The 23,671-nt window shown below is 49.5% G+C and overlaps 6 protein-coding genes across 15 annotated transcripts in view; 3 read left to right on the top strand and 3 right to left on the bottom strand.

The window, feature by feature from the left end:
* The first annotated feature begins 467 nt into the window (after positions 1-467).
* Positions 468-3,693, top strand: lrit3b (leucine-rich repeat, immunoglobulin-like and transmembrane domains 3b). 3 transcript variants are annotated; one of them, XM_068652963.1, is made up of 5 exons: positions 468-1,088; positions 1,402-1,934; positions 2,019-2,318; positions 2,381-2,440; positions 2,587-3,693. In XM_068652963.1, exons 1-5 carry the CDS (start codon positions 979-981, stop codon positions 3,054-3,056), a joined length of 1,473 nt encoding a protein of 490 aa, XP_068509064.1. In that variant the 5' UTR covers positions 468-978; the 3' UTR covers positions 3,057-3,693. The 3 variants fall into 3 exon arrangements, with proteins under 3 accessions (XP_068509064.1, XP_068509062.1, XP_068509063.1); XM_068652962.1 differs by having other exon boundaries at positions 914-1,776; positions 1,849-1,934; XM_068652961.1 differs by having other exon boundaries at positions 913-1,934.
* On the bottom strand, positions 3,003-15,129 carry rrh (retinal pigment epithelium-derived rhodopsin homolog). 6 transcript variants are annotated; one of them, XM_049741103.2, is made up of 8 exons: positions 12,949-13,486; positions 12,515-12,705; positions 11,933-12,032; positions 11,677-11,830; positions 11,441-11,609; positions 11,281-11,356; positions 9,547-9,622; positions 3,003-7,237 (listed from the first exon to the last, which is right to left on the bottom strand). In XM_049741103.2, exons 1-7 carry the CDS (start codon positions 13,064-13,066, stop codon positions 9,588-9,590), a joined length of 843 nt encoding a protein of 280 aa, XP_049597060.1. In that variant the 5' UTR covers positions 13,067-13,486; the 3' UTR covers positions 3,003-7,237; positions 9,547-9,587. The 6 variants fall into 6 exon arrangements, with proteins under 6 accessions (XP_049597060.1, XP_049597061.1, XP_049597059.1 ...); XM_049741104.2 differs by having other exon boundaries at positions 3,003-4,510; XM_049741102.1 differs by lacking the exons at positions 3,003-7,237; positions 9,547-9,622; positions 12,949-13,486 and adding exons at positions 10,548-10,973; positions 14,836-15,129 and having other exon boundaries at positions 11,178-11,356.
* enpep (glutamyl aminopeptidase) lies at positions 3,902-10,685 on the top strand. Its single transcript, XM_049741080.2, has 20 exons — positions 3,902-4,539; positions 4,952-5,093; positions 5,374-5,508; positions 5,586-5,706; positions 5,794-5,948; positions 6,403-6,516; positions 6,580-6,714; positions 6,806-6,871; positions 6,945-7,010; positions 7,082-7,242; positions 7,424-7,506; positions 7,585-7,721; positions 7,851-7,906; positions 7,992-8,142; positions 8,401-8,474; positions 8,615-8,719; positions 8,840-9,013; positions 9,100-9,240; positions 9,985-10,066; positions 10,312-10,685. The coding sequence occupies exons 1-20, from the start codon at positions 3,902-3,904 to the stop codon at positions 10,456-10,458; spliced, it is 2,883 nt and encodes a 960-aa protein (XP_049597037.1). The 3' UTR covers positions 10,459-10,685.
* Positions 14,049-14,713, top strand: LOC125981205 (cytochrome c oxidase subunit 8A, mitochondrial). Its single transcript, XM_049741110.2, has 2 exons — positions 14,049-14,263; positions 14,416-14,713. Exons 1-2 carry the CDS (start codon positions 14,147-14,149, stop codon positions 14,503-14,505), a joined length of 207 nt encoding a protein of 68 aa, XP_049597067.1. The 5' UTR covers positions 14,049-14,146; the 3' UTR covers positions 14,506-14,713.
* A 131-nt stretch (positions 15,130-15,260) lies between the features above and the next one.
* On the bottom strand, positions 15,261-19,729 carry gabrg1 (gamma-aminobutyric acid type A receptor subunit gamma1). 3 transcript variants are annotated; one of them, XM_049741089.1, is made up of 9 exons: positions 19,495-19,728; positions 18,883-19,047; positions 18,629-18,692; positions 18,239-18,459; positions 17,922-18,004; positions 17,020-17,157; positions 16,709-16,861; positions 16,394-16,596; positions 15,261-16,306 (listed from the first exon to the last, which is right to left on the bottom strand). In XM_049741089.1, the coding sequence occupies exons 1-9, from the start codon at positions 19,563-19,565 to the stop codon at positions 16,025-16,027; spliced, it is 1,380 nt and encodes a 459-aa protein (XP_049597046.1). In that variant the 5' UTR covers positions 19,566-19,728; the 3' UTR covers positions 15,261-16,024. The 3 variants fall into 3 exon arrangements, with proteins under 3 accessions (XP_049597046.1, XP_049597045.1, XP_049597044.1); XM_049741088.2 differs by having other exon boundaries at positions 15,261-16,309; positions 19,495-19,726; XM_049741087.2 differs by having other exon boundaries at positions 15,261-16,596; positions 19,495-19,729.
* A 713-nt stretch (positions 19,730-20,442) lies between these two features.
* Positions 20,443-23,671, bottom strand: part of gabra2a (gamma-aminobutyric acid type A receptor subunit alpha2a) — a 3,762-nt gene continuing 533 nt past the window's right edge. The window contains exons 2-9 of the mRNA XM_049741064.2: positions 23,405-23,511; positions 23,182-23,249; positions 22,419-22,639; positions 22,270-22,352; positions 21,796-21,939; positions 21,439-21,591; positions 21,069-21,271; positions 20,443-20,951 (exon numbers count right to left, since the gene is read on the bottom strand). Coding sequence (XP_049597021.1) covers positions 20,661-20,951; positions 21,069-21,271; positions 21,439-21,591; positions 21,796-21,939; positions 22,270-22,352; positions 22,419-22,639; positions 23,182-23,249; positions 23,405-23,511 — 1,270 coding nt within the window. The 3' untranslated portion in view covers positions 20,443-20,660. The remainder of the gene's footprint in view (positions 20,952-21,068; positions 21,272-21,438; positions 21,592-21,795; positions 21,940-22,269; positions 22,353-22,418; positions 22,640-23,181; positions 23,250-23,404; positions 23,512-23,671) is intronic.

Raw genomic sequence — 23,671 nt, 5'->3', positions numbered from 1 at the left:
CTGCCGTCTGTCTTGCGTCGAGCGAGGACTCGGTCAAGTCACGTCGATGATGAAAATCATGGGTGCACAATGCCACTGGGGACGTTGGCTGTGACATGGAGGGATCAAAAACACGATCGGTCCCCTGCTGCACTTTTGGAACCCGCTAGGCGCATGTTGTGTTGTGCTGTGCTGTGCTGTGCTCCAACTTCCGATGCATTCAAATGACGCCAAAAATGTCGGGATTCGCACTTGTCAATACGAATTGGAATCAAGCCTCTTCTTGAAATCGGATCTCCAACTCAGCAAGGTTGACGAATGTTAGAAGCCAGATATAGAATCGATGCTAACTGCGAATATGACCGTAGTCATATGCTTTGTTGCACATTCATAAGGCCGAGACGAGCAGGGAGCACGCAACTCTGGCATTAAAGTGAGCGCTGAAGAGCTCGAAATTCCTACTATCAATTGAACACACCGTCACGGTGCGCACTGCGCACGGTAAAATAACAAACAAACAAACAAACAAACAAACAAACAAACAAACAAACAAACAAACAAACAAACAAACAAACAAACAAACAAACAAACATTTTCAGTACATGTTCATAACTTTATCTCCTTAGCTAGATACTCGACGATAGCTGATATACTACGTTGACGTTGAATACTTTAAAATACACGTGCAATTTGTTACATCTTTGTCTTTAGCACTCCCCCCAAAAGATGCCACATTGTTTACGAAGCCCAAAGCGCTCCATTGATAGAGTTGACTAATTGCCTCGGTCTGGTCATCAATTGTTGATGTGGGTCTGCTGTTTATTATTTGTTGTCCTTCAGGCTTTAAAGGCTTGCCACCGTAGGATTACAGAAGTGTAATCCCAGCTAATCTGGGATTCAGTTTCACTCCAAAGTGTAGATGGCAAACTCAGACTGGACAGGAAAGACAATATGGAGATACAAAGGGCCTGTGGAAGGACCATATTTCTTGAATGAAAGATGTATTTGCTGCTTTTCCTTCACGTCCTGCTATATCGTTTGTCGGCGCTCGACTCCTGCCCACTTTTATGTGCCTGCGTTTATGGGACCAGAGAAAAAGCAGACCTCAGGTTGAGTGGCACTTTTTTGCTCCTTAGCTATATCTAGCCTTTTGTGGGTGTGTGCCTCGTGAAGAAAAACGCTTCAGACGATGGTTGGATGGGACCCGAGCTTTAAAAAGGAACAGAGATGGAGGTTGCTAATATTTAGCAGGAGGCTATGTATTACGCAGAGAGGGACGCCAGGCCACGGCACGGCACGGCACGGCACGGCACGGCACGGCACGGCACGGCACGGCACGCCACGTCACGTCACGCCACGCCACGCCACGCCACGCCGCGTCTGCTTACGTCCCAATGTAACGGCTTTGTTTTTGTACGTCAGGTCGGTGCAATGCAGCGACTCGGGAATCTCAGCCGTACCTCCGGATATCCCCGCTGACACGGTGAAACTTCGTCTGGAAAAGACCTTGATTAGCAGGGTGCCCAGAGCGGCTTTCTTCAACCTGTCAGAGCTGCTCTTCTTGTGGCTCACCTACAACTCCATCAGCAGCATCCACCCCAGCAGCTTTGTTAACCTGAGAGCCCTGAGGGAGCTGCGTCTGGATGGCAATCTCCTCAGCGCCTTCCCTTGGGAGGGCCTGAGGGACATGCCTGGCCTTCAGACTCTGGGTCTTCACAATAACCGAATAGCCAGCCTTCCGTCTCACGCTGCCGTCTTTCTTCCCAATATCACCTACCTGGACCTATCCAGTAACAGGTGGGAGCAGACGCCGCTCCCTCGGCAAACCGCTTTTACTCTTAGCTCCATCCGCTTTGCTCCTCTTTGCAGGCTGACGACGTTATCGGCCCAAATGTTGGACCTTTGGTTCCCGCTTCTGGGCCAACGAGGGAAATCGGTGCCGAGACGGATTTTGGGTAGAAAGAGAACCTTAACGTGGGGTTTTGTTTCAACTTAGCCGTCAGCTAATCGTCGTCCATTTTGCTGGCTGCTAACCCCAGGTCTTCATGACAATCCGTGGTTGTGCGACTGCCAGATCTCCCTGATGGTGTCATTGTCAATGTCCCCGGGGAGCCCCGTGGTTCTCATGGACCAGCTGCTCACGTGCAGCGCATCTCTGGGCGCTCCGTCCGGGATCCCGCTGTCCAAAGCCCAGCTGCCCCGCTGTAGCAGACCCTCCGTCCGGCCCGCAGCCGCTCGAGTGGTATCGCTGCTGGGAAGCCACGTGATTCTCCGCTGCGACGCTACCGGCTACCCCACGCCGACTTTGACGTGGCTCAAAACTTCCAACTTCCAAGCCGGTAAGGCTTCCAAACGGTCTCGTCGAAGCCGCCAGTCTAAAGCCGTGCCGTTTCCCTCTCAGGTTGCTGTCGACGGGACGTCGCAGAGGACATCCGAGCAATGCCCAGCAATTTGAAAAGTTGTAAGATGTAGTATTTGCCCACCCACTTTCATTTTTACAACCCAGCCAAAGCGAGCGCAATTGCATTTCCTCCCTACCATGTTGCTCTAATTTCCATCCCTTTGCTCAAAAAAGCAGCCCACTCTGAGCCGGCTTTGCTGTTCTAGCCATGCAGGGATCCCCTCGAGCCGGCGTGCGCTGGTCAATCATCAGCTTGGACGACTTGGCCCTCAAGGATGCCGGCGAGTATCGCTGCCGAGCTCGCAACGTGGCGGGAATCTCGGAAGCTCCGGTTGAGCTGAAGGTGGTGGGAGCCGCGCAACTCTCCCGACCCCCGAGGAAGAAGTCCCGGAAGACTCCGCCCGAGCCCGAGCCCAAGCGGGCATCGGACGGCCCAAAGTTCAAAGCGAATCAAAGTGCGTCTCTCCGGCCCAGGCTGAAAGACAAGCCGTTCCCCCGAGCAGCTACTCCAAAGAACCACACGCAGACATTTGCCGTCATTGTGTCCCAATCGGTTCCCGTTTACCGCAAAGGGCGCAAAGCAATCTTCAAGAAAAGGACCCAAAAAACAAACCCACGTCGATCGGACCTGACAATTCAACATTTACTATGTTCCATGCCAAAGCCAAAAGTATGACAATTGCTTTCAGTCTAGTTGATCCTGCAGACAGAAGAAAAAAAACACACTGCAAATGGCGAATCGTAGTAGGAATCGCAATTTCCACCTCTTTGTATGTCTTGACATGTGAAGAAATGGACAATAAAGCAGACTTGGACTTTGAAATCAGCTGGCATCCGCCCGACCCCGAAGTGAGGATGAGGAGGTGTGCGCACACCGGATGGACAGACACTCTTTGTGCCGAAACAAATAGTCGCTCGGGTCTCAGGATGTCCAGCCTTCAAGCAAGCAAGCAAGCAGAAGCAGGGGAACGAACGCTGTCCAAATCGGCCGCTGGGTTCTGCGCTTCCGCCCCGAATCACGGTCCAAGCGCCACCACACATCAGTCTGACTTGGCAGCCATGTTGTAACTTGTATGTCAATAAAGTTTGCCTCTTTTTGCCACAGACGAGGGGGGGCGCTGCAGATTGATCAGTGCTTTGACTTTTGTGAGCATCTGTCAAAAGGACGACCAAATGCGATTGCAGTAGCACGGCACGGCACGGCACGGCACGGCACGGCACAGCGCTGTCAGCACTCTGATTTGGAATGTCTTCCTTCTGTTGATGATTATGTGAAGCATGTCACAAGTGCAATAAAAGAGCAATAGAGTTCAGGTTGAAGGAGTCAACATTCTTTCTCCACACATGAACTTCAGCTTTGGCAGATTGCTGGATTTACTAGAGGAGGCGAGCGCCACGACCACAGTGTCTTGGCAGGCACGGCACGGCACGCTGGGATTCTTTCCCCTCCCTCACTCGCCTCTCGCCAGCCGCTCCTTCGAGGCCAGCCCGAGATCTACAACTTGAACATTTGACAGCGGGATGTCTAGCGGCGCCATGGACTTGGAGCAGGAGAAGCGCCGTTACTGTATCCGCGGCAAGCACGTGGTCATCATTTGTAGCACGGTCGCCGTCTGCTCTTTGGCGCTGGGTCTCGGCGTGGGCCTCTCTCGCTCCGACACCACCGGCACGCAGTCTACTGCGGCCCCTACGGCGGAGCCCACCTCGCCGCCGCAACCCGGCGGGGGGCCCTGCCTGCCTTCCGCCGACAGCAGCGGCGATTGGAAGAATTTCCGTCTGCCCGACTTTGTCAAACCGCTCCATTACAACCTGCTGCTGGAACCGGACCTGCTCCGCGATACTTACACGGGCACGGTGGATATCCGAGTGCAAGTGGACAGGCCCACCCGCCACCTGTGGCTCCACATCAGAGAGACGTTTGTCAGCGAGCAGCCCAGGCTGAAGCTGCTGGACGGCCAGGGAGGACACAAGGATGTGCCCGTGAAGCGTTGCTTCCAATATAAGCCGCAGGAGTACGTGGTGGTGGAGGCCAGCCGGGAGCTGCCCGTCACCGGCCCGGGGGAAGTCTACGTGCTCACTTTGGATTTCCAAGGCTGGCTCAACGGCTCTCTGGTGGGATTTTACAGAGTCCTGTACACAGATGAGGCAGGAGTCAGCAGGTACGTTTTGAAGCATCGTGGCAGGCACAAAGTCTTGGAAATGGCGGAAAAATGCATACAAGTGCGTAAGCCGGCTCGACCGTTTCCCTGCATTAGAAAGATTGGCGCCACCGACCACGAGCCAACGGATGCCCGCAAATCGTTTCCCTGCTACAAGTGCATAAGCCGGCTCGACCGTTTCCCTGCATGTATTCCGTTAGAAAGATTGGCGCCACCGACCACGAGCCAACGGATGCCCGCAAATCGTTTCCCTGCTACAAGTGCATAAGCCGGCTCGACCGTTTCCCTGCATGTATTCCGTTAGAAAGATTGCCGCCACCGACCGACCACGAGCCAACGGATGCCCGGAAATCGTTTCCCTGCTACAAGTGCATAAGCCGGCTTGACCGTTTCCCTGCATGTATTCCGTTAGAAAGATTGCCGCCACCGACCACGAGCCAACGGATGCCCGCAAATCGTTTCCCTGCTTTGACGAACCCAACAAAAAGGCCACCTATAAAATCTCCATCATTCACGACGCAGCGTACGGCGCTCTGTCCAACATGCCGCTGGAGGTAGGCGCTCAAGTTCGCCCGACAAAATGTGCCAACTATTTCTTTTGCGCGTTCCCAAAAAGCATCAAGCGTGTGCCATCAGCGAGCACGTGAAGCAATGCGCGCGCGCAGCGTTTGCGTTGGCCGGTCGGCAGCGCTGGAGCCAGACGGCCAAGCGAGTCCATTTGAAAGAGGCCTGATTCCGACGTTCGACCCATTTCATGCCTTCTTCTCTTTGGACGCTGCAACGGCAGAAGCTTGGAATGAATCTTGCCGCTTATGATGATCCATTTCTGCTCAGAGCGCCCCTGAACCTCTGCCGGGCAATAAAATGAAGAGCTCATTCCAGAAGTCCATTCCAATGAGCACCTATTTAGTATGTTTTGCTGTGCACCAATTTGCTCATGTGGAAAGAAGATCTGCCCGAGGAATTCCAGTGAGTTGATTTAGCGTTGTCGCTTTACACTCGACTGATTGGACTCCATCCAGAATGCATTTTCTTTGCCTTCCTAGTTGAGAATCTACACGCAGCCCGGTCAAGTGTCCACTGCAACGTACGCAGCGGACACCACCAAAATCATTTTTGATTACTTTGAGGACTACTTCAATATGACCTACTCCATCGCCAAATTGGGTAAGATTTGATGGTCGGTCGGTCGGTCGGTCGTGCCTGCGCCTGCCGTGCAGTAGCGATGTGGGAACGCGCGCTTGTGTTTTGTAGACAAGATAGCCATCCCTGACTTTGGCACCGGGGCAATGGAAAACTGGGGCCTCATCACCTACAGGGAGACCAACTTGCTGTACGATGCCAACCAATCGTCCTCCTACAATAAGCAGAGAGTCGCCAGCGTGATTGCCCACGAGCTGGTTCATCAGGTAAGCCGTGCTTGGTCTCAAAGCGAGAGAGACCAAAGGCACGCTGCTCCATTTAACAGAGTTCTCCACAAATGATTGGCATCTTTTGCTGTTGTTGTGACTCTTCTTATCATCAAGGATTTGTTCGAGACAATGACAGACTCTATTGTTATCGCAGCTTGGAATATTGCTTTCTCAGATAAGCAGATAGTAACTAGTCGGTAAAACTTTATGGACTGAGCAGTCAGTTAAGAGAAGGACGACTGCGCCAGGGCTAAGGAGGGGCGGTTTTTTTTTTAAATAGAATAAAGTTGTGCAAATTTGTGCTTGCTAGCTTGCTTGCTTGCTAACGTCTAATAAAGAACATGAGTTTGGAGAACCCAGTCCAACCCAGCGGCGCCTGGAAAACGGACTTTAAACCGATGATGATGATGATGATGATGGATGATGATGATGGAGAAATGTCTGATTGCAGTGGTTTGGAAATATTGTGACGATGGATTGGTGGGATGACCTGTGGCTCAACGAAGGCTTTGCCAGTTTTTTTGAGTACATCGGCGTGGAGGAAGCAGAGCCTAGCTGGGGCATGGTAACCGGGCAGCCAAAACCAAAACGAAAAAGGCCACTTTTATGAGTGCTGTCTCCTACGCAGCGGGACATTATGATCATCAGCGACGTGCTTCCCGTCATGGTGAACGACGCCCTCCTGTCCTCCCACCCGATTATTGTCGACGTGGCGTCCCCCGCAGAAATCACCTCTGTCTTTGACGCCATCTCATACAGCAAGGTCTGAGCAAGGAAAAGCGTTGCATCACATTGACGATGGAGCCATCCGCCGCTTTTCTTCCTTTCTCGCTTTCTTTCTTTCTTTTCCCTAGGGAGCATCGATTCTCCGCATGCTGGAGGACTGGATGGGGAAAGAGAAGTTCAGGGCTGGCTGTCAGGTTCGGCTCGGACCTTTGTCAAATTGTCATATGTCAATGTTGAATCTGACTGAAGCCTTGTGTGTCTTTGCAGAAATATTTAAAAGATTACTACTTCAAGAATGCAAAAACCAGCAACTTTTGGGCATCTTTGGCAGATGTGCGTCGAGTCCGTCTCGGTCACTCCAATCCCATCCCGCGGTTAAGCAAAGGACCTGTTCCTCCCGATAGGTGAGCGGCTTGCCGGTCGGAGAGGTCATGGACACGTGGACCAAGCAGATGGGTTATCCAGTGCTGGACCTGACACAGGTGGCAGAGGTGGCCAAATTGAGCCAAAAACGTTTCCTCCTGGACCCTAACGCCAACGCGAGCCAACCTCCTTCGCCCCTTGGGTAAGAAAAACACACATAACAATGGTCAACTTGGACCAAGGAGAGAAAGAGGATGTCAAATCACAACGATGTCAAACATGCTCATTCCCAGAGGGCCTGGACGTCAAGTCTCTTATTCTGAATGGGGAAGCTAGAGGCAATACCGCGTACCTCATTTGGTGCCTATTTTTTTCCCCCACAGATACAAATGGACTATACCCATCAAGTGGCACTCTGTGAAGAGCAATAAGAACGTGACGGCCATGTTCCAAAGGAGTAGCGCAGGTAGCTTGCTGTCTTTCCCTCATTCCTACAGCAACGTTTCAATTCACCCAAACCTTTGTTTTGGCCGATGTCTTTCAGAGCTCGTTCTAAAGGACTACTCGCCTTCGGTGGACGGCCTGTTGAAGATCAACAACGATCATATCGGATTCTACCGAGTCAACCATGAAGATCGGATGTGGAACGAGATTAGCCGTCAACTTCAAAGCAACCACTTGGTACGCTCGGACTGGCTCGAGCTCGGCTCGGGCTCGGCTCGGGCTCGGCTCGGGCTCGGCTCGGGCTCGGCTCGGGCTGTTTGTGACGACTTGTGGCGTTTGCGCCAACTTTTCTTCTTTCTCAAACAGGAGTTTGACGCAGCTGATCGCACGAGCTACATTGACGATGCGTTTGCGCTAGCAAGGTCAAGTAGGAGACAAAATACGTGACACCTTGATGATATTTCAAGGGCGTACAGAGCCGAATGTTGATTTGAACTGATTGTGCAGGGCGGACTTGATGGATTATGGCCACGCCTTCAATCTTACCATGTATCTCCCAAATGAGAGGGACTACATCGTATGGGAACGGGTGGCCGCCTCCATCGCCTACGTTCGGGACATGCTGGCGGACAATCCTGCTCTCTATCCAAAGTTTCAGGTAGGTCGTTTTGATCTCGTTTGGCCGAGAAGAGGCAAAGCTCGATTGAAGTGGCGAGTGAGCCTTTGTAATAATTGCAATCGACAACAAATGGATGGGAAGACCCGAAAGTCACGGGTGACAATAACGGCACGCGGGGCTTTTTCCTAACGTACGGGCGGCATGGACAAATCAAACCCGGGTTACGTACTGTAGAGCGGGTGTCACACGTTTACTGTTCCCATCCTGACTGACTGACGCTCATGTTTGTCCCCACAGAAACTGTTCCGTCATCATGTCAAAAACATCTCATCTCGTCTTGGATGGAAAGATGAGGGAACACAGGCAGAGAGGTTTGGCAAGCTCAGTGTTTTTGTGCCTTTGTTTGCTTTTGACGCGCCAAGCGTGCGTGCGTGCGTGCGTGCGTGCGTGCGTGCGTGAGACTGTCGATGATCCTGCGGCCTCGTTGATGTGGGCTTGCTATTTGTGTCAGGTTACTGCGGGAGACTGTGCTCAGCATTGCTTGTCAAATGGGAGATCAGGAGACGCTCAACAACGCATCCGCCATTTTTGAGCGATGGATCGATGGAAGTCTCAGGTTTGTCAGTCATTCTTTTCATTTCGTATGTGTTGACATTTGACTGTCTCAGCTGCGGTCGCAACATTGTGGTCAATCTGGTGAGTTTGTCGCAACTAAAAAGGGGATTCGATTTTCCAGCAGCGTCGCCGTGAACCTGAGGTTGCTCGTCTATCGTTACGGCATGAAGAATTCTGGCAACGAGGCAAAGTGGAACGTCATGTTTGAGCGCTATCAAAACACCTCCTTGGCTCAGGAGAAGGACAAGTTGCTGTATGGGCTGGCGTCGGTTCAGGATATAACGCTTCTTTGGAGGTAAGGGAAATAGTATCGTCCGCAACAAATGCAAAGCAAAGCAAAGCAAAGCAAAGCAAAGCAAGGCCATTCTTTTTGACAAACAGGCTCCTGGAAGCCTCCAAAGACCAGAATGTGGTGAGGAGCCAGGATCTGTTTACTCTGGTGACATACGTGTCCTACAACCCAGTGGGTCAGAGCATGGCCTGGGACTGGGCCACCCTCAACTGGCAATACCTGGTTAACAGGTCAGTATCGGCACGGATCAAAAGCCCGAGCCAACTTATTGTTGCCATTTGGGACACAAGCTTACGTTTGAGCGTCTGACATGTTTTTTTGATTGGCTGTGTGCAATGACAAAGGCCTTCTATTTATCTCTCCATGACCTCAACATTTGGCAGCAAAATAATGTCCGTCATCCGACGAGCGGGATGCAGTAAACCTTGGCTAGATAAGAAAAAGTGTTAAACAGTAACCCTTCACACCACCAATGCACATTGCTCATAAAGATTAAAAGTGGACAAGTCAGTGTTGACAAGTGATAAAAGACTCACCAGAATGCCTTCACTGTTCCAGAAAAAGCCATACTAGATGCTCATTTGCATTTGTGCTCCTTTTCCTCTGAATATGCTGTCGGACACAAGAAGCCAAGGATCAGGTGATCAGGTGATCAGGTGATCAGGTGACATTTCATTGCACAGCGCCCAATAGCCCTCATTAGCGCCGCAAACGGATGGAGCAGCTTGAAGGGAAGGGAAGAGAAGAGAAGGTGGCTAGGAAAAAGAACAAAGACACAGGCATCAGGCAGGGTTGGAATGCAGCAGGTAACAAGCGGGAGCAGGTGATGGCACGGGCCGAGGGAGGGAGGGAGGGTGGGAGGAGAAGATGGCCACCTGCGGCACGGCCGCGTGACACTCGTCACGCGCCGTACTCGTTATCAGACCGCTGAGCGCGTGACCTGTATTCTGTCGATGATCCATTTTCTTTTCCAGATACACCATCAACGATAGGAACCTCGGCCGCCTTTTGAATCGCCTCTCCGCCGATTACAACACAGAGCTACAACTGTGGAAGGTTAGGAATGTTTGCAACAGCAACAAATGCAGCTACATTGCTTGAGACTAGAAAGCTTTGACTTTTTTTTCCCGTCAAACAAATGAAACTTCAAATTTGCTCCATGAGCCAGTTCATGGAACAGAACCAGGGAGAGCGTTTCTCCTGACAGTGTGTGTGTGTGCGTGTGTGTGTGCGCGCGTGCGTGTGTGCACGTGTGTGTGCGCGTGTGTGTGCGTGCGTGCGTGCGTGTGTCGCTCTTGCAGATGGAGCATTTCTTCCGTCTGAATCCCAACGCTGGTGCTGGGGAGATGCCGAGGCAGCAGGCACTGGAGACGGTCAAAAACAACATTCGGTGGATCCAGACCAATGAGGAGGAGATTACAGCGTGGCTCTACAGCAATGTTGACTAACTCAGTGACACATTTCAGAGAAGTCAACAGCTTTTGAAAATTCCCCCCAAAAATCCAGATGATTTCAGATCATCATTTATGCAGCATGATTTTGAATTCACAGGTTCTTTGTATTTGTCTCTATCTGTATTCATGTCCAGAGAGTGATGAAAATGACAAATGACATGGGTCCATGTTTCTCTGGAGTGCAAGTGCCATCCAAAATAATCATGAGATTGTCACACTTGCTTGACTGGTCTGGTCTGGTCTGGTCTGGTCTGGTCTGTCCCAAGTTTACACCCGCTCTCTAATTTCAACAGTAGTAACCACCGATAGTGACTCATCCTGTGCCGCTGATACATTTCGCTATTCATGCCCTAAACTGGATTTCGGCTCTACTACGTTGTGAAGCAGTCCTGAAGCAGCCATCTCACTGAGCCAGATGTTGTTGAGAACTTGCCATAGGAACCTGAGTATTGATGGTGATTCTTTGTCTGGTTTGACAGCGGATCATGCCAACGATGGCTCTTCGGAACCTGTGTGAAGGGAGGGAGGGAGGGAGGGAGGGAGGGAGGGAGGAAGGAAGGAAGGAAGGAAGGAAGGAAGGAAGGAAGGAAGGAAGGAAGGAAGGAAGGAAGGAAGGAAGGAAGGAAGGAAGGAAGGAAGGAAGGAAGGAAGCAAGCTCAAGTTAACTCACCCCCATTGTTGGAAAAAAGGCACATCACGGAGGGAAAACTTACTTTTTGTTAGCAATGACATAAATGCAGGGATTGTAAAAGGTGGAGGACTTGGCAAAGAGAGGCGCGATGATCGCCATGGGTGCGGGAATTGTTCTGGGCTCACCAAAAGATGCCCAAAGACACACCACGGAGTACGGAGACCAGGCCACAAGGAACATCACGATCATCACGATAGACATCTGCAACGTGACACAAATGACGCGCGCGTGATGAAAACTTTCTTGGATTACACACAGCAAGAAGAGCAATCTTTGTCTTTGCACCTTCGTTACATCCATCTGATCCGACCAATCGACATTCATATTGTCTAGGCGGTCGCTCGCTTTGTATCTGCTGACTGTGGCAGACACGTTGTAATAGCAGTACAACATGACGGACAGAGGGAGCACAAAGTTGACAGCAATCACCGTCATGGTGTAAGAAATGAAGGATCTGTGGAGCAAAAAGGGAAAGAGGGGGGTTGTACGGCCGGGAGGAAATAATCATGCAAACAACTCACGCGTCATTGTGCCGCCAATTAATGGTGCATGTAGCTCCAGTTGGATCTGGGGCATAGCCAGCCCAGCCCACGACAGGCATGATGGACCAGAACAAAGCATTAAGCCACGCCGCCAGGATAAGGAGATTGTACGAACGCACCGTCATTTTCTGCCCTGAAGACACAAAGGCGTGGGCAAGAAGAGATGATTGCTTGATCGATCGATCGATCGATCGATCGCGTCTACTTCTCGGCCGGCCACAATAGCGGTCGGTACCTATGTCCGGCCTGCAAATGGTGAGGTATCGGTCGATGGCCACCACGGTCAACAGGCCGATGCTAGCCATGCCAAAGAAAATGTTGAGAGCTGCATAAATCTGAAAACAAACACAATTGGATCAGGCAGGCTATGACCTCCATGCTTGTTTTTGTACTAGGATCAAGTGTAATTGTAGGCGACATTGGCTTTTTGCAGACAAACAGACGCAGACAATTATTGACAAGCACTGCCTTACAGTATAATGAAGCGGAGAGAATAGGCTTGCCCCAGCTAGATGGATGACTATTAGGTGCCCGAACGGAACAAAGAGAGAGGAAAAGAAAAACAAAAATCTCATGCCACTCAAGACAATGAAGGCCGACGACTGGTACAGTAATACAATAATCACGGATAACTTTTTCAATAGTGCTCGCTTGGTTTTGAGAAATGAGTTAACGGTTAAGCGGACACAGTTGTTTTTTTCTTTTTTAACAGACGGAAGGAGTCACAGGAGTCACGTCAGCATCTACAATATGTATGGACGTGTGTGTGTGTGTGCGTGCGTGTGTGCGCGTGTGTGCGCGCGCGTGCGCCACCCACCTGACAACCAGTGTGGCCAAATTTCCAGCTTCCATGGATATCAGAGGCAGCTGACATGGGGTACCCAATGCCTGCTACTCCAATGTCCGTAAATGCCAGGTTTATGATAATAAAGTTGGTAGCAGTGCGGAGCTCTTTAAACTTCACAAACATTAGAAGGACGACAATGTTGCTCAACAGACTGATGACGCCTGGAAAGAGGAATGACGAAAAGATACATTGCATTTCATTTCATTCGGTTACATTGAAGCATATACGTATTCAATTCACTCTACCATTATGACAGCGCTACGATTTACCCTTGTGTTGCGTGACGTAAAGCAGAAAACACAAGTTTGGAAAAACCAATGACTGAAGATCATTTCATCAAACACAAAACATGACCAAGAGTATGAAGAATATACATGACAAAAGTCCTACAGTCAATACTCAACTGTTTGTACCTGCAGTTATGAGGTATGCAGCCACTATGTTGTGCTCCAGCTGGGAAAAAGAACTTTTTCCTCCATAAGGTAGGTCATTTGAGGCATTGAGCCCAGAGTCAATTCCCATTCTAGGAAATGTCACTCACAAAGTAAGGTAAGAAGAGAAAAAAAGAAAATACAATGACGAAGAGGTCCCCAAATTCCAGAATGTTGCTCAAATCTGCGAGTTGTATCGCAACGAGAGGAGGTGCGCGTACAAGGATGAGGATTATTACATGCCAATGTTCCCTCGTTGCCAAGTGACGCTCGGCAATTTGTTCAGAACACGGGCAGCAGGGTTCCGCTTGAGACGATTACAGCTCACGTGGAATTTTCTTGCAAATCAGGCATTAGTCACAAAGCTTGACGCAAATGCCCAAAACGTGTTCAAGGTACCAAACTAGAAGATACAATAACAAATGCGTATACTATATTGGCCTTTCGTCCGATTGAGGCCTTCTTTTGGTGTAAATGTCTTCTTTCCTGACATCTGGATTATTATTATTCCCCCCCCCCCCCCCCCCCCTCATTTTCGTGTTTCGCCTGATTTGATTCTATTAAATGCCGGTTGCTGCTTTGCTACTTTTATTTATGATGTGTCAGAGTCTTGAATTTGAACTGCTGTAACTCAACTGTAACAACAAAAAAGTTGTTGACTTTAGATATTATTTGAAAGCTGTAAAGACTGGTTCTGTCTGTTTGTGTAGAGCTATTGCCATTTAATAATATACTGTACGTTTTCTAGCCAGTTCAATAGTTTTAATTCTTCCCAAGTACACAGTAAGATAACTAACTACATCTCTGACAGCAAAACAAGTAGCGTGAAAATCGGTTGTTTTCAAGTTATTTTCAAGTCCGCGCTCTATAGACTGACTAACTGACTGACTGACTGACTGTAAGGTGGTGGACGAACTCTGCACCAAGATGGCCGCTCCGTAGCAACGTTGCCACAGCGCGCGGAAGACACTTTGTGTCTTGCGCTATCGAGCTATGGTTTCCGTTGGCGTCTATCGTCCCCCCAGACAGTAGGCGTCACTATAGAACAATCGGGAGTTCCGGTGCGGCAAAGAAGGGAAGTGACATCAGCAGCGAGAGGCAAACCGCAGCCAACAAGCTCCATTGCTAACGAGAGGGAGGACGCGTCCGTCATCACAGTAAACAAAGAACTATGTCTGGCCTTCTGCGAACCATCTCTTGCCGTGCTGCACCCGCACTGCGTGGACACAGTGTTTGTCTCAGGGCAAATATCAACACTCGACCTGCCAAGGAAAAGATAGGCGCTGTGGTAAGTTCACGATTCGCCTGACATTCCGTGTTAGCTTGCAGCCGTACGCAGGCTGTCCTTGTCCTTGACGGACGAGGTCACAAGTGACGTTTTATGAACGCAGTCTGCTTTCAAGTATCATTTGTGACAGTCACTTTGGTTTGGGCGTCCAGGAAACTCTGGTTGGATTGGGTTTGTTCTCCGTGGCCATCCTGGGGCCATCTGGATGGATCCTGGCTCACCTGGAAGACTACAAGAAATAAGCAATTGGACACTTTGCCTGCCTGGCGTTCCAAGGCAATATTATCCAGATGGAGTTTTCGCCGACAGCCATTTTCAATCTGTTGTTGCAACCGTTTGACACCTCCAGGCCCAAGTCATGGACAGGAAAAGGCTCCGGGACGATCGGCACTCTCCATATAGTTCTGTGCATATGTTATTGTATGTACAACAATAAATTTTAAAAATGAATCTTTTGCTTGCTTGAATCATTTGACATGGGTTGAGAAAAAACATTGGCCTGTGGAAAGGCACTAGGGATGGGGGCTAGCAGACAGATGTATTTCTATGATACATGTATTCATGTCGCTCACCGCAGCAGTCCGTTCCCCCAAATTCTGCATGATTGTTGACACCTGCGCCAGACGACGTGCCTCTGAGCCAAGTGTTTAAGCGCAGGAGGCGGCCGCATCACAAGGAGTCGGGCGGGCGGGCAGTCGGGCGGACAGTCGGGATACGTGACAAGATCACGTCTTTGTTCTTTTATTTACTGTAGAGGTACAAGTACTGGCGCACTGAACTGTGAGTGTGGGAAAGGTTTATGTCGCATTTAAAAAGTGTACTGGACCACAATGCAACAGAAGATTCATGCGCAACTATGACTCGCTGGCTAGCTAGCATCATGTGCATAATGTGGGATTTCTGAAGGTGGACCCAAGGAAACCCACTCTCCAATTGACTCATGCCACCTAGTGGCCAACAGGAAACACGACGTGGTGGAATTTTCAAGATGACGCTGTTTACGTGTCGGAATCATTTTTATTTAGGTTTTCGTTTTCCACCAGTGCTTCTGGAACATTTCCCGCGAAAAACGAGGGATGATCACTGTACAGCTAAAGCTCGATTGTATGCGGTCTTTGGGTTCCACAATTTGGGAATCCTCCAATCACTGGCGCAAAAGTTTACGAGCTAGTCATTTGGCTTTGTACGGTCTTTATATCGTGCATTTAAAATATTACTTTGTGTGTGTGTGTGCGTGTGTGTGTGCGTGTGTATGTATGTATACATATTATATATATATATATATATATATATATATTATATATATATATATATATATATATATATATATATATATATATATTATATATATATTCGTGACCAAAACGAAAAAAACAGAGTCCATAAGTCGCGTAGAATGGAGCTTCAGCTGTATATACACATACATACGGACATACATATGGAATGAAATTTGTGATGAGATTAAGGGTCCATTCATATGCAAATGTCCTATCCCCCCCCCCCCAAAAAAGTCCATATTCTGATGTAGAGGAAAAACAAACAGCCTTTCACGGTGCGTACGAGCGAGCGATTCTTGTTTTCATTATACCCAGAAGAAAGCGGAGCCAATCTGGGACAAGCATACATGATTCATTTTGTCGTCGTCCTCATCATCAAAAGAAGCAGTTTGATAGTAGGACAGGACTCATTTGATGACTGTCAGAATATCCCATTCCCTGTCAAATGCTTGGCCGGACAAAACTCTGAGCCCGCTTTCTGCTTTTATAGATAAAGATAGCCTATCCAATAAACCAAATTAAAAAGGCCAAAAGCTGTCGGGAAGAAGATTCGTGAGTAAGAATCGATCTTACTCACTCGCACGTGCATCCTGTTTTCTCGCCAGGCACCTGAGCGACAGTCATCAAAGCAGCAGAAGAAGGTCGCGCAGTCTTTTCCGTCCAGACATTCATAGGCAAAGTCGTCCTGGTCGTCGTGATAGTGCATGATGTTGTTCATTTGCAGCAAGGACGCTCCGGGACGGATATTGACCAGACTGGGTGGCTTCTGCTGTTTTTTGGGAGACGACAAAAGTTGCACGAATAGAACCGTTCTTCTGATTTCATTGTCTTTTTCTTTTTCTTCCCCACTTACGTGTGCGTTGTTTTTGGCTTTGGACTTTTTGGTCTGTCTGTTGCTGGTGAAGTAATGCAGCGTTCCATATTCCATCAGAGCGGCAAAGGTGAAGATGAAGCAGACGGAGACAAACAGGTCCATGGCTGTCACGTATGACACCTTGGGCAAGGACTTTCTGGAGATGGTGCTCAGGGTGGTCATGGTAAGCACCGTGGTGATTCCTGAAAGCCAGATCACATTGTATGCACGTATTAGGAGCACCACCGGTGCCAGTGGCAAAGCATTGATGTTTTGCGTCAATATTTGGGCGGGGGGGAAGAAAAGCTATCGAACCTAAAGATGTACGAGCTGGGACAGCATCCTTGTTAATCCAGAAAGAGACCCAGGACAGGACCACTATCATGCTACACGGAATGTACGTCTGGATGGTGAAGTAACCCATTCTCCGACTCAGGTCAAAAAAGATGGTCATGATGACATATTCCCCTGACCACAAAGTAGAAACATGTGTTTCTGCTAAGGAATACACAATTGTGAAATCAAAGGCGAAAGAAAGCAAGAAAGAAAGAAAGAAAGCAAGAAAGAAAGCAAGAAAGAAAGAAAGCAAGCAAGCAAGCAAAGGCAGAGCTCAAGTGGTTTCCTACCCGACTGGGTGTGCGCCACATCAGAAGTATTTCTCATTCCGACAAATGCAAACTGGTAAAGTCTCCAGTATCGCTGGTCAGCCACCTCCACCGCTCGTCTTTGCCACCGGTATAAAATCTCCGTCCGGGGGTAACCGTCTATAGAAGAGCCCGGCCCGGCCAGGCCAGGCCGCCCCCGTAGAACACACAGACAATGAATCCGACAGGAAGTCAAATCTCTGACAGAAGCGGTGCGAGTCGTGTGACGCGAGTCAAAACGTAGCATTCACCATGGCAACTGACAAGCTCATCCTGGTCAAATTCGATCAAATGAGCATAATGACATGAATAGTGAGGCCAATTCAGACTCAATCCAGCAAACTCCACCCTTCTGTGTTGTGCGTGAAGTGAACAAGACTAGTTTTGGGTTCTTCTGCAAACGCGTTTGGGAAAAGTGATTTTCTGCTCATTTGCTCCATTTGACTTGAACTGCAATACAGCAAACACGGAATGGTCTTTGCGTTTGACCAAGACACGAGAGGCTGAAGCACAAGATACAAATGAAGGGCGACAGACGCAGACGCGCAGACAGACAGGCTGGCTGGCAGGCAGGCAGGCAGCCACGCAGGCAGCCACGCAGGCAGCCACGCAGGCAGCCACGCAGACAGACAGACAGACAGACAGACAGACAGACAGACAGACAGATAGACAGACAGCATGAATCAGACGGCTATAATTCATCACGTCTGTCAGAACTTCTCTCCTTTGCTCGAGCGGCAAATGATAGTTTGAAGCAAATGGATCTTTTGGCTGGCAAAGAGACAGGCCTAGCCCGTACGCTAACTAGCCCAGCCAGAAGCCCTGGTGGGCGGCCAGGCAAGCTCAAGAGTCGAGATGGGAGGGGGAGACGCTGGAGCACCTACAGCTTGAAAACTCCAGCGGACACGAGTGCTCATCCATTGGAAAGTTATGCAGCTTAAGGTAACACTCCGCATTAATAGTCAACCTGACAAAAAGAAAATTATGACAGAGAAGAGGCAAGTCTCAGCAGTGGTTTTCCCTATCAAATTGTGCTCACCTACAGTAGAACAAATACAAAGGCGCACACGCACACACACACACACATACACACACACACACACACACACACACACACACACACACACACACACACCAAAGCAGCACAGACAACAAATCGAGTTTTTGCAAGCATTTGCTCTCTCTGTGCGTCTTTCCTTACCTGAGCGTGTACATCACTCTGCCATTGCGCCACAGCCTGAGCAGGCGGTTTGGCGTGGTGATCCAGTGGGCGTCGGATTTCCTGGAATTTCTGAAGAATGTGTCGGGAATCCAGATTTTGCCTACCATGTTACTGTTGAGCATAAGGAGCTTCATTGAACTGTTGAACTTGAGTCTGCCGTCATACCACGTCTGAGCAAAAAAGATGTCGATGGTGTATTCCTGGAAAAGCCATGAAGCCGGAGCAGTCAACCGCAGACAGACAGACAGACAGACAGACAGACAGACAGACAGACAGACAGACAGACAGACACGCAGACAGACACGCAGACAGACAGACGCGCAGACAGACACGCAGACAGACAGACAGACTGTTTGAGTAACGTCTCACCATGTTGATGGGGTCGACCGGTCCAATGCTGTTGACGTATACGGCTGTCTCGATCACCGTCGGCCTCACTAAAGAAATGAGCGCAGACGGGCACAGACAGACAGACAGACAGACAGACAGACAGACAGACAGACAGACAGACAGAATCTTACGCATCTCTTTCAATCATACCATAAAGTGTTGATGCATTTCTCAACAACCGCTAATATTCAAAGTTCTACTCTTCTCAACGCTTCATCCAAATTGAATTGTACTTGCCCCCAATGTCAGGTCGTAGTTTGTTGTCGTAGCCTTGCAGAAGTTTATTAAGTATCATGGTCACATCGCTTTCATAGACCTTTGGCGATAGGACCCAGGTCTTATTGATGGCTACGTCCTCATAATCCTCCTCCTCTTGTTTGCCAGGCTGAAGGGCCACGCTGCAAGAAATGAAAAGATCTCAATCCAAATCTATACCACGTGTTGATTTCAAAGCGCTGCAACTTCAATATCTTGCATTGTCATGATGTAGGAGCCTGCTTCCCTTAGGTTGTTTTCGAGTCATCCTGAAGACTCCCACCATATGACATTTTACTTGCACCATAACGGTAATGATGCACAGCAATACGGAGAAAGAAGGGGGGGGGGGGGAAACAACCCAACCCAAGCCAACCCAAGCCAACCCAAGCCAACCCAACCCAACCCAACCCAACCCAACCCTTGGCTTTAACAACCAAATGAGTCCCAATCATGGACTTACTCTGTCACGCTTCTCGTCCTTGCACTGTAATTGCAGACAGCAAGATGCAGCGCTGTGCATTTTCTAACCTTGACAATCAATGTTCACACGGCGGGCCTAGCCTAGCACGTTGTCGGTGCACACTTACCACGATCCGAGCACAGCAAAGAGCACGCACAGGCTCATTGCGTGCACAGCCCTGACCAACAAAAGCCTCATTTGCCACGCCGACTCGTTTCCAAGGAGACCAAGAGGAAAATTGGAGCTGTCTCTTGATGGGCTCTTCCAAAGATTCGGCTAAATGTTGCCTTAGCGTGATGAGGAAGGTACATCCATGATCCTTGCGGAGGAGGGAGAGGAGGAGGAGGAGGAGGAGGAGGAGGAGAAGGGGGAGGGAGGGAGGGAGGGAGGGAGGGAGGGAGGGAGGGAGGGAAGATTGAATGAGGATGTTGCTAGGGGCTGATGCTCCAGCTTCCCTGTCGCTGCCGGATTCTCAATCAAGATTGGATCATGGAAACATGGTCTGTTAGTACTACCAAGTGTATATATATATATATAGTTTTCAATAGCAGCAAAAACAAATCAACAACGATCTCTTTTACAAATCCAAGAGGTAGCCAGCCGATGTGTGATTGGATTTGAATGTCAGCAATTAGCATAGAGGATTTGAAATCCTGCCTGCCTGCCTGCGTGGCTGCCTGCGTGGCTGCCTGCCTGCGTGGCTGCCTGCCTGCGTGGCTGCCAGCCCGCGTGGCTGCCTGCCTGCGTGGCTGCCTGCCTGCCTGCATGGCTGCCTGCATGGCTGCCTGCCTGCCTGCGTGGCTGCCTGCCTGCATGGCTGCCTGCCTGCCTGCGTGGCTGCCTGCCTACCGTGATAACAACATTCACTACTTAGATTAGGAGCAGTGTACCAATACAGCAATGTGCATTTGAACAATCGTGCCATGCCTTTGCTACCTTGATCAAAGGTGCCCGCCGCTCGTCACTACCCATGAAGCAGACAAGCGGCGGCAATGAACTGTATTTGTTTCCATCTGCGCTATTGGTTCAACACTTTCCCTCTTGGTCCAAATGCAAGAAATAATAGCCAATGAAATTTGCTTCCCAAAAAAATTCATTGTGTCATTCATTTAACATCAAGCAAGTCACACTTATTTCACAATGTAAGTATCCAACATTTGTCTGCTTTGCAACGGTGCCGTATTCCTAAAGTTGGAAAAGTCATCAACGAAAGGGTTAGGATGCAAGGGATGATACGTGCATTTCGTACGCCAACGGCTTTTGACTGGACCACACCCGAAAAGTCCCCGGTGCTTATTTGGAATGATCCCCGTCGTTAATAACAGGTTCTCTGTTGAGGTAGGTGGCCCAGTAAACAAGGTTAAAGGTACCAAAGAGCACAGGGAACATGATACGGGAAATGCGGTCAATCTTGCTGACACTGTTGAACGTTTTCTTGTGTACGCCTTTCTTCTCCGAGGAGACCTTGTCGGGATGGCTGACGGAGGAGCACTTGGAGACGGTCGCCAGCGTTGAGTCTTGACTTATATTAGGAGCGTAGTTCGCCACGGCATTGTTCTTCTTCATCGCACCCGATTCTTTTTTCTGCGGGGGAAAAGCGGCCGTTGGATTAGTTGTCAATCGGGCGGCCCGGGTTCTTACAAATAGTCCCAATTTGTCCGAAGCATCACATCGAAGGTATTCCAGCGTCCGGTGTCGTACCTTGTCATCGACCAGAGTCTTTCCGTCCCAGGCCCAGCCTCGCTTGGTGAAGTAGTTGACGGTGGCAAATTCAATGAGCGCAGAGAAGACAAAGGCATAGCACACGGCGATGAACCAATCCATGGCTGTGGCGTAGGCCACTTTGGGCAGTGAATTGCGGGCGCTGATACTTAAGGTGGTCATTGTCAGCACCGTGGTTACACCTGCAAGAAAACGCAGCCGGCCGACCGGCCAGCCAGCCAGCCAGCCAGCCAGCCAGCCAGCCAGCCAGCCAGCCAGCCAGCCAGCCAGCCAGAGTTTGGACCACTGCTTTTGGTGCTGCTGTGGCATTTCCAGTCCAAGTGTTGCATTCCAATCCATGTGTACTCACCAAATACGGTTCTGGCCGGAACGGACTCTCGATTAAGCCAAAAAGAGACCTGGGAGAGGATGACGGTCATGATACAGGGCAAATAGGTCTGGATCACAAAATAGCCAATTTTCCTCTTCAGGTGGAAGTGTGCCGTCATGACCGTGTATTCACCTGAGTTCAAAACAGAATAGAATCGCTTCAAAAACATCACTACGACTCCATTCCTTTTCAGAACAACATATTCCGTAAAAGGGACTCCGATACGACATCATTAGTTCATACGTATTGAGGAGTCGTTCCAGAATTGGAGGACAAATGTGAAATAATCCACATACAAAGTATCGTTTCGGACTCATGGAAAGAAATCAAATATACCAGTGCTGGATTGAACGGTCTCCTTTCCCACCGTTTGTCCCACTAAGTCATACTGGTTGAGTCTTGATCCGTCAGCTGCCACGTCCACTGACTGGGAAGCATTTCGAGTCCAAATGTAAGTCACCTCAGACTTTGTGTAGGCATCTGAAGAAGCGGAGGGAAATCCCTCATTACATTTCAACTGGGAAAAAACGGATTGACCGATTACCTGCAATCATCTCAAATACATGACAGACCGACAGACCGACCGACCAACCGACAGACAGACAGACAGGCAGGCAGGCAGGCAGGCAGGCAGGCAGGCAGACAGAGACAGACAGACAGACAGACAGACAGACAGACAGACAGACAGACAGACAGACAGACCGACAGACCGACAGACAGACAGACGCGCCCTGCACATCATAATGTCTGTCTGGGAACATTTGAGCCCAATTGACAATTCATATTCGACATGTTTTGGTTGACACTTACAGCTGCCAAACTTCAGAGGACACGAGTGAGAGTCCATGGGAAAGTCTTCCAGGTGCATGGGGCACTCGGCTTGAACCGTCAGCCTGGGAACAAGAGATCAGGCCGTGCGGCCACGGAATGCGCAGATGAGAGAAATCAAAGCTAGTTACCTCATGGTATAGAGCAGCGTTCCATCCTCCATAATCCTCAGCAGTTTGTTGGGCATCGTCATGTTATGGGCCACCGACTTCTTGCCGTTGTGAAAGAAGGTATCGGGAGTCCAGATCTTACTGGCCATCAAGTTGTTGAGGGGAAGGATGTTCATCGGCCCGTGAAACTTTAATCGTTCATCTTTCCAACTCTGACGGAAGAAAACATCCACTGTGTACTCCTGAAAAAGCAGAGAGCCGCAATCGAATGAATGGCAAAAAAGAACCAAGGATCTTACAGAGAGCAAAAGGTGCGTGTCAGAGCCAGAAAGTAGATACACAGATGGAGTGAAATGATGATCTATCTGTGTTGCAAGTTTGATGAGGAGGAACAATGAATTTCACATGAGTCCATCTTCCCATTTCTGCATTTTGAGCCCGCATTGTCGTCATCCGTGCCATTTACCAGCCACGCTACCGTCCGGTGGGGAGAGGAGAGTTTGCAGCAACTCAAGAAAGCTTTTAAGGGATCAAGAGGTGTGCGTGCGTGCGTGAGTGAGAGAGAGATGGAATAAAAACATCAGGGGGAAAATGGCTGCATGACCACTCTGCAAAAGGAAGGAACCAATGATGAATCAAAGCATCTTTTGAATTGACGCCAGCGACTTCATTTCAGCGTGCTCTTCATGAGGCTTGGGGGAAACATGATGGGGACGCAAACAGTCGCACGGCACGTGAACTAGCAACTGAACTTTGTGGGTCCAAAGTGAACAACACACTGTACCATGTCTGTGTCTGACACCGGGCCAAAGCTGGTCACGTAGATATCAGTCTTGACTTCTGTGACTCGGTCTGCAAAATACGATTGCTTTCAAACAATTGCGCAGTTGATCAAAAAGCATCAAGGTGGCAAAAGTCAGCAGCGGCCACATACATACATACATACATACTACATGTATTTGATGCCACTTTCAACATCAATACGGAATCAATGGAACAATGCTCACCACCCAAGCCAGGTCTCAGCCTGTTGTCATAGCCATCCAGAAGACTGTCCAGGATCTTGGTGAACGTTGCGATGTCTTTGCGCGTCGCGTCCGAATCACCTTTGGACCTACGGGTAACATTTCTTATCATATGACAAACATCCACATCTGATCCAGCACCCAAAGGAAGGCGCCTTGTGCAGGACACGCTGAGCCCTTGAGCACGGGCCGTCAATCGCTTTTTTCAAAGGAAGGCCTACGTCTATGGAAACATGGGAGATATGGATG

The sequence above is a fragment of the Syngnathus scovelli genome, chromosome 14, assembly GCF_024217435.2.
Source record: "Syngnathus scovelli strain Florida chromosome 14, RoL_Ssco_1.2, whole genome shotgun sequence".
In the NCBI taxonomy this organism is placed as follows: Eukaryota; Metazoa; Chordata; class Actinopteri; order Syngnathiformes; family Syngnathidae; genus Syngnathus; species Syngnathus scovelli.
Note: the sequence above shows the minus strand (reverse complement) of the source record. Positions and strands in the feature narration are given on the sequence as shown.